Source organism: Xenopus laevis, chromosome 3L, assembly GCF_017654675.1.
Source record: "Xenopus laevis strain J_2021 chromosome 3L, Xenopus_laevis_v10.1, whole genome shotgun sequence".
In the NCBI taxonomy this organism is placed as follows: Eukaryota; Metazoa; Chordata; class Amphibia; order Anura; family Pipidae; genus Xenopus; species Xenopus laevis.
In genome coordinates, this window is record NC_054375.1 from 152,433,309 (window position 1) to 152,442,504 (window position 9,196).

The 9,196-nt window shown below is 41.7% G+C and overlaps 1 protein-coding gene across 2 annotated transcripts; it reads right to left on the reverse strand.

Moving 5' to 3' along the window:
• Positions 1–4,226: 4,226 nt before the first annotated feature.
• LOC108711742 (histidine N-acetyltransferase) lies at positions 4,227–7,594 on the reverse strand. 2 transcript variants are annotated; one of them, XM_018253747.2, is made up of 4 exons: positions 7,461–7,594; positions 5,588–5,789; positions 5,264–5,488; positions 4,227–5,123 (listed from the first exon to the last, which is right to left on the reverse strand). In XM_018253747.2, exons 1-4 carry the CDS (start codon positions 7,544–7,546, stop codon positions 4,392–4,394), a joined length of 1,245 nt encoding a protein of 414 aa, XP_018109236.2. In that variant the 5' UTR covers positions 7,547–7,594; the 3' UTR covers positions 4,227–4,391. The 2 variants fall into 2 exon arrangements, with proteins under 2 accessions (XP_018109236.2, XP_018109237.1); XM_018253748.2 differs by having other exon boundaries at positions 5,588–5,798.
• Positions 7,595–9,196: the final 1,602 nt, after the last annotated feature.

Consider the following 9,196-nt stretch of genomic DNA (forward strand, 5'->3'; position numbering starts at 1 on the left):
CTCGTGTCTGGGGTGGTGGGTCTTTGTGCTGGGGGGGCTGTGGGCCCTAAGGTGGCAGCCCAGGTGGGCCCCACACAACCCGGTCCAAAAGTGATTAGAGAGGGTACAGAGAAGGGCAACTAAGCTGGTAAAAGGAATGGAAAATCTCAGCTATGAGGAAAAACTGATCAAGTTGGAGAATGGCATTTAAGGGGTAATATGATAACTGTGTATAAATATATAAGGGGGTCATATAATAATCTCTCTAATGCTTTATTTAACAGTAGGTCCTTCCAGTTGACAAGAGGTCACCCATTCCGATTAGAAGAAAAGAGGTTCCGCCTAAATATTGGGAAGGGGTTTGTTACAGTGAGAGCTGTGAAGATGTGGAATTGTCTCCCTGAATCAGTGGTACAGGCTGATACATTAGATAGATATAAGAAGGGGTTGGATGGTGTTTAGCAAGTGAGGGAATACAGGGATATGGGAGATAGCTCATAGGACAAGTTGATCCAGGGACTGGTCCCATTGCATCAGGAAGGAATTTTCCCCCTCTGAGGCAAATTGGAGAGGCTTCAAATGTTTTTTTTGCCTTCCTCTGGATCAACTAGCAGTTAGGCAGGTTATATATGGATTTAAGGTTGAACTTGATGGAAGAGTGTCTTTTTTTCAACCTAACTTACTATGTTACTATGTTAAAGAATCAAGCCAGTGCTTTACCCTTCAGGGATCAATAATTTAACAGTGGATTTAATCAGGATGGAATCCAATCCTCAGCCTCAGGCTTTCCAAGTGGAACCTAGACTAGTTACAGTAGTCCTTAAGTCTGTACACTTGAATCCCTACTGTATGTGTAGTATACCCAGAACTCTAATCATTCTAATTTCATCGATGAAGCATCGGACTGCTTACTAGTTACCCTACTCCTTTCTGTTACTCTGTTGTAAGCTGTTTCAACCTGCACCCACCTTCCAGGAAGGCAAAAACCAAAGAAAGAGGCCCAGCACAGGTTAACTTTCCTTTCTATAGAACAGAACAAAGAAACCTCCTGACCAGTTACTGAAAATGCTTTAAAACCAGGATAAGGAAGCAGTTTTTCCTTCCAACTTTAAATTAGCACCTACCCAACTAGCTGAAACCTTAGGGGACTGCCTGAGTAAAGAGCAACTACCTTCAGAACCCTGAATCAATTCCCTGAGGTTGCATTGAAGGGGATCTGGACCACTAAAGACTATCCCTCTGTGTTAAATAATGTTCATTTTTTAAGAATCCCTGATGTCCATTCTGCTAAGTGTTTGCATCAAGGGAGGTGTAACTCTAGCAGCACCGCTCCATTCCTTCACACAATAATATGGGAGTCCAGCTGAGACAGAGGATTATAGAGAGGATTATGGCTTCACAGTAGCTAGAAACCTTGTTTTGGCCCAAAGAAAGTCATACAGTAGGTTGCTAGGGACTCATTTCTTGCAAAGAAGACTTAATCTTAGACTATATTCTCTTCACTAATAAATAAGTAGAGGAATTTTGAGTGGGTGAGAGAACACATATTTCACAAACTGTAGATGGGAGCAAAGATGGTAAAATTGTGATGATAATGTTATATCTAGGTTAAAAATGGGCCATAGACTCAAAGATCCTATAGTACGGATCAAGGATTCGTATGATTTTGCGATCGTGTGTGGAGAGTGCCGACATCTTTCATCCGGCGGAGATCGGTCGTTTGGTCGATGGGACAGGTTTGATTTTGACCCTACCGTTCCCGCCGGAGCCCATTGCACATCGTAATCAGATCAGATTACCCCCGATATAGCCATGCTCGTTAATGTCGTATTCGGAAAAGATCCGCTTGTTTGGCGTATGGCCACCTTAAGGCATATGTTTCAGTGGTGTCAATGTTTCCCTTAGTCCCTAGTAGAAATCACCTTGAGGATCTGTCTCTTTGAGCCCTACTTGTTGGAGGTGGGGGATGGTACTGAAGAGCCTGAGACAGGAGTCCTCAGAATGAGGAGAAGATAGCATAATGCTGTGTTTGGATACACTGTTATACAGTAGTTCTAGGAGATAGAGTCAGGCTAAGGGTAATTTATAGAACAGCAAGAGGCTTCCAACAGGAGATTAAATAGGTATATACTATGGGTGTCCCCTACCAGATTAAAGACTCAAGTGGTCAGCGTCAAGGATCAAGAGATTCCAAGAACAACATCATTGTGAGTTCCTTGTATTCTAGGGACTGGACTCTTACTAGTGATTACTATTGCTGGCTGTTCTCATGCTTATCCTGTGCCCATATCATCACAATAGTACTGTAACCGTATTGATTAAAGCAAAGTAAACGGAAATGTATGTCAGATTTTAATAGAAAACTCTATAAATTCTTTATAAAAATCCTTGGAGCCAAAACAAAAACATAAGGTGCACACGTTTATAATAGGCTTTATTATATTGACTGCATGGCTCTTTAAGACTGACCCATGTTCTCCCCTGGTGAATGATGGGGCAGGTGTTGGACATATATAACAAGACATGTCAATTACGTATAGTGATCAGGATCTGGACCTTTGACAACTGGTATAACACAGGGGCCCTCCTTATGCCATTGTTGAAAAAATCCCCTTATGTATCTTTAGTCTTAGAATAAATCTTTTAGTTTTAGAATAAATATGTGGATCATTTCAGGATTGCATAGGCGGAGGGTGAATTTTTTTTGGGGGGGAGGCTAAAGAGGGACCTAAAGTTAATCTCAGACATTGATCTGCAGGCGTAAAAATGATTGCCCCCCCCCCCTCAAACCACTTCTAGCAGTGTAATAGTACTGACACGTGCACTTCCATGAGATTCCAACTGAGGTCACATAAGAGGGGTTATCCAGCTGTCTTATGTTCACAGTTATTCCCCTTAATTCTAACAAAGGGGACATCATTTTGTGGAGTGTTAAGTGGGAGCTTTATTATTCACTTTTTGCTGTAGACTGAAATCCATACCTCCTAACGTTTTGGAAGTAAAAAGAGGGACAAATATTTTTTTCCCGCATGTAGCGCAGCAATTTTTTGAGCACGCCCCTTTCTGCGGCCACACCCCCTAATTACCATGTTTGTTTTACAAAATTTGGCAGGTTATGAAAGTTTGAAAATATTTCTCCTTATCTAAACTGTGTTTTTGTGTCTCAAAATTGTTACAAAGTATCTTATTTGCACCTGTTAGCTGTTCTGGGCTCTCTGCTAAAAGCCAATTAAGTGAGAAACTTTGTTTATTTTCTGGCTGTTCAGTGCAGAGAAAAGAGGGACTTTCCAGTACAAATGAGGGACTGCGGGTTGAGCTGTCAAAAGAGGGACTGTCCCTCCGAAAAAGGGACAGTTGGGAGGTATGGAAATCTGGTTTGTTTGTATGGGTTCTTAGCCTAAATCAAACACTGCAACAATTACTATATTTTTTAATCCTAAGGGCTGAAAAAAAAGTATAAAGTCTTGGAACATTAAAGCATTGTGTCCTAGGTGAGTTAGCTTAAATGTATTTTTGTTTTACTGACTGGAAGACAGTGGGTACGGACACCCCAGGTACATATTATGCAGTGAGATGCAATGGACAGTGACACCCCATATATTATATGCAGTAAGATGCACACAGTGAAAAGCAGTAGGTAGCCAGACATATTATATACAGTGGGTACCTATGCCTGACATTCAGACCCCCCTCCCCCACACTCACACACATTGTCACGCTAGACTGAAACATAGGGTTATATCCCATCCATGCAGTTTCATGAGAACTCTGACTTAACTAACCAAAAATTAACAAAACAATGACGAAAAACAAGAAAAAAAAAATTCAAGTGCAAAAACCCCCAAAAAGCAACATTTTTTTTTTCAGGGGAAAAGAGTTAACTTAGGACTACTGCAAGGGTGATAGAAATATTACTGATAATAGGTGACAAAATGTTAAATCCAGCAAGTGAGGCAGCTTTGAGAAGTTAAACAGTATAGTACTGTGAGATTGGGGTAAAATCTGCTGCACATGAGCTAGTGGGGTGCTTTGGCAAAGGTTACAGCATACACTTCATTTCTACAGTCCCTTTAATAAGATCTCCCCAGCCCCACCTACATCTGTAGCCTTAATTGGTACATTTTACTGTCTGTCAAGAGAGCTCTGCTCTGATTGGAGGAGAATGATCCAATCAGAGCACAGCTGGTTGCAGCAGAACCGGAAAGGACTGCATTAAGCTTTCCACTCCTTTTAAAATAGCAGCGGAGTGCAGGTCAGTAAGGGAGCAAGTTTATTTTACATTTTATTAGGGTGCCAGGCAGTTTTGGGGAGGCTTAGCCTCCCAAAGCCTTATTGAAAATATGCTTCTGCAGGATTGTATAATTTGAATTCTTTCAATAATTACTGAGGCAGGATATAGGGAATTGTATTACTTACAAACAGCATTTAGGAATTATTGTACAATCCTTTGTCTCTAACACATGTTGTTCTGTTACTTCATTAAAAGGCTCTAACCCCTGGCAAAACTGAGTTAGTTCATCACGCAGACTCTTCTCAGCAAACAAGTAGCAAACAACAGTGGCCCCTGATGGCAACACTCGTTGCATCTCAATCAGCTGGTGTAGGACATGGGTTTGGGCAGATGTAGGATCAGTTCCAAATAAATCAATCTCAAAACAGTATGTGCCATTCCCTAGAGGCACAGGGAACGGAGAGCAGCCCAAGCTAAGGAAATGAGAGGAGGTACAAGGGAGAGGGCTTGGTTGACTAGATGAGTGGGGAAGAGGCACTGGATTGGATGCAGAAGGTTCCTGGTGTGTATTACAAGAATCACGGGTGCTGAATTTAGATATAGGTGTACCAATACAGATCTCATTGGATCTGGGGGAGATGGAGGAGGGTTGGGAATAAAACCAGACAACTCCCCTTCTCAACAACAACTCTAAGTTTGATCTGCAGGTGGAGTAAGGAATCCAACTTTGGATGAGGAGCCCCTTGGGAAGCAGCTCCTCTGTAGTATTGGGATTATCAAACAGATGTAGAACCTCAGAAGGACTCAGGGCAACAACAACAGGTCTTCTCCCACCCAGACTCTCCAGCCGGTGCTCCAGCAGCTTTATCTTTTCCTCCATCTGGTCATGGGGAATTAGTACTGAGATAATTGCCTAAAGGGAAGAGAGAAAAGGAATACAAAGCCTTAGCGTCTTATATAGAAATGATTCAAAGATGATTGTTCTGTGAAAGGAAGACTAAAGAAACCACAATGGTCAAAATAGAATACTAACTGGAGTGCAGGAGAAGATACCTTAGAATGAACTTGTTGGTATTGTGTCAGTACTCTCTTTGCTGTTTCACTTTCTTCCATAAAGAGAATTGTTTTGACCTCCAGGTGCTTGGACCATCCGTAGTCTAGACAATATTGCTGCAATTCCCTGGCTATCCCGTGGCCTCTCATCCCGGGGGCAATACGAAGACAATCGAACACAGCCGTTGTACCACCATCTATCAGCACAAACAAAGAAAAGCCCACCTAAAATTATAAGGAAAAACAATTAGCTTACAAAATGACTCAGTAGGGGTCAAGCTTTGTCTTTGTGTGTTGCCTTCTACCTTCACCTCCTCTACTCACCACTTTTCCTTCAGCCTTGGCCACAAACATCTTCCGCTGAGGATCTGCCAACCACTCACGGTACTTGAAAGGCAGAGGATCCACTCCCCTATATATTCCCTTTGAGATGGACATTAACCCTTTATAATCGCTGGCAGTGGCAGGAACAATGTGCATACCTGGAAGGGGGTTCTCAGACATGATGATACAATCTTTATGGCACCTGTGTCAACTGAAGCAATAATAAGTCTTCAGTGGGAAGTAAAGGTGCAACTACATCAGCGCACACACAACCCCACCTCATGTTTGCATGGATTAACATGGTCATATTGCACATGGACTATAGTAAAACAGCTTTATCTCCTGCTGCCTTTAGAAATCAAGGGTCCCCATACCATGTAGATAACCACTCAATTTAAAACCATTAGACGGGGGTGCAATGAGGCCGTGACCACAAAATACATATAGACAAATACAAGAGTCCTCTGCACTCAACCCATTATCAATATATTTAGGAAATTGAGACATGTTGTGCCTTAAACTACTAAAAATGCCTTACCCTTTAAACAACACAGGGATTGTTTGTCCATATATTGCAATGTATATAAGCTGGCCAACTACGTCAAAATCATTCCATATCTGGCCAGTCCTACGCTTAATTTTCATCTGATTCATTAAGAATTCTATTGCTCCTTGTTTGTTATAGTTATACAGGAGCAGTGACCAGCTCCATGTTGTAGCTCCCATCTTTCCCAGCAATAGTCAGGTGATCCCACTGGTGGCCAATAAAAAGGCAGCCAAGTTTGGGAGTTTTAACCTTGAAAGCAGCAAATAAGTTGCGGGTAAAACCAAGTCCCTTTTTAAAATGTATAATGAAGCAATAGAATTCTTAATGAATCAGATGAAAATTGAGCGTAGGACTGGCCAGATATGGGATGACTTTGACGTAGTTGTTCAGCTTAAATATATTGCAATATATGGACAAACAATCCCTGTTTTGTTTAAAGGGTAAGGCATTTTTTAGTAAATTAAGACACAAAAATTCACTAAGCTCCGAAGCACCTAACGCTAGCGTCAATTCGCTAGCGTTGGGCATTTTCGTTACTTTGCAAATTCACTAACGGACGCTGGCGTAACTTCACTAGTGTTACTTCGCACCCTTACGCCTGGCGGAATTTGCGCAACGGACGTAACTACGCAAATTCACTAAGGCGCGCAGTGTACTGAACGCTACATTTTACGCTAGACTTCCTTTGCCACCTCAGACCAGGCGAAGCGCAATAGAGTAGATAGGGATTGCTTCAAAAAAAGTCAAAATTTTTTCTAAGTCCCAAAAAACGCTGGCGTGTTTTCTTTATTATGGGTGATAGGCTGAAAAAGATCGAAAAAATTTTTGGGGCTCCCCTCCTTCCCCCCTACATTTCCTAACTCATGGCAACTTAACTATACAGTGGGCAAATGTGTAGGGCAAAATAAAAATTTCATTTGATGTTTTGAAGGTTTCCCAGGCTTGTGTAGTTCTGCTACGAATACTTCCATTGGAAATTGAATTTGGCGCCATATGCAAATTAACCATCGCTAGCGTAACTTTGCTTCGCTTGGCGAATTAACACTAGCGCAACTTCGCAACCTTACGCTACCCCTGAGCGCAACTTCGGATTTTAGTGAATTTGCAGAGCGCTAGCGAAAATACGCCTGGTGAAGTGCGGCGAAGCGGACGCCAGCGCAACTACGAATCTTAGTGAATGTCCCACATAATGTCTTAATGTCTTAAATATATTTATAATATGTTGAGTGCAGAGGACTCTTGTATTTGTCTTTATGAATTGTGAGGTCACAGCCTCATTGCACCCCCGCTTAATGTTTTTACAAATTAATGGTGAGCAAAACTTACCCTTGTTTGTTAAAGCTGCCCATAGACATACAGATTATTAGGATGAATGATCGTCCATGACAATCTTCCGACCTGCAACTAACCATTCAGATGAATATAAAGTAGTAAAGAGAACAAAACACAAGATGCTCAGGTCATTAATTGACAGACAGCAATTGTAGGAAAGTTATGTCCAATAAATAGTAGTGACAGTCTCCCATTGATATAGTCAGATAGGCAATACATGCAGAGATATTATCTGTAGCTGATATAAACCTGCCCGATACACTGAACAACTGATCATCATGGCACGAAAAATGTCGGCACACTCCCCACGCGTTCTGAAAAACATACAAATCTCGTTTTGTACATTGGTATCTTTGCGTCTATGGTCAGCTTAATGCTGTACATGTAACATCCCATAATATGTCTGATACAATGGGTGCTGGTGTGGCTGGTGGGGCGGAGATGGGTGACTATGAGGAGGGAGGGGGACATGGATCTGCTCTGAATGAAGGGGCGCATGGGGAGAATGAAGGTGCAGAAAAGCAGGTTGTGAATATGAGGGAAAGGGTTGGGTGAGAGGATTGAAGGGAATGTAATTGATCAGAAGCAACAAAGAAAAACTTTCTGGTAGAGGAAAAAGATTTCTTGGTGGTAGGTGGGGGGGGGTTGAAGCCTCCCAGAATTTTCATGATAATGTTACAAAGCATTTGCCTGATTCATTTTTCATTGGCAAAGGGAGGGAGTCATGTTTTTATGGGGGTCAGCCCAAAGTCTGCTTTAAATGTTGCTCCAGAGCCATGTCAGTAAGGAGAGCAACATGGTCAGATATAATCTTTCCATGGAAATGCTTGGCACAATATTGTAAAGAACTGCCCCAATGTGAAAAGTGAGTTTTTGCAGTGTGATGGGCAGGAGGACAGCCCTTTTTAAGCACATTTTTATTATGCCTTGTTTATGTTTATTGCTATGCAGCACTGCTGACACTAGAGGGCACCCTCTACAGCAGTCCAGAGAGTATCCTAGGATTCTATTATATGACACTTCCATGTGGAGGCTGTTCTACAGGGTGTTGCATAAAGACTATAACCAAAGCCAACTGTGTGCGCGTGGGTCAAGATTCTACAGAGGAGAGGCAGGTTGTGAGAAAAGCAAAGTAAAGTTTTGTTTTTAAAGGAATGACTTGTAGAGAACCTTGTTAGGTATTAGGGTCAGGCACAGACTGGAGATAAAGAGGAGAGTGGCTGCTGGATGGTTGGCTCAAAATCAGAGAAGAGTAAGGAGGGGAGAATGGTACCAAGGCAGGACCCCTCCTTCCAGTGTAATTTTAAGGCTGCTTTGGAAGGGGAAATAACTGAGGATATGGGGAAGCAAAAAAAGGTTAGGATAGAGGATGAGGAGGGGTGGGAGGAGTTTGGTGAGGAGGAGATAAGGATGAAGGCTGTTCATCAGGTTTGGGGAAGTATCTGTATCTGGAGAAAGTGTAAGTGCTAAACTACACAAGAGATTTTTGACATGATAATTTATGCACAAATATAAAAATTTAAAAAAAAGCAACACAATCATGAAAAACAATAAACAATGCTATATACATGCAAAAACTATTATTCCAAAGACTAAATGCAAATTTTATGCATTTGATATGTGAGTATCCAAACAACCCATAAGACAAGCCTATAATCAATATCCATGGTATTCAAATAACCAACAATAAGCAGTTGAAAAGATCACAATAACTAAAAACCAAACTACCA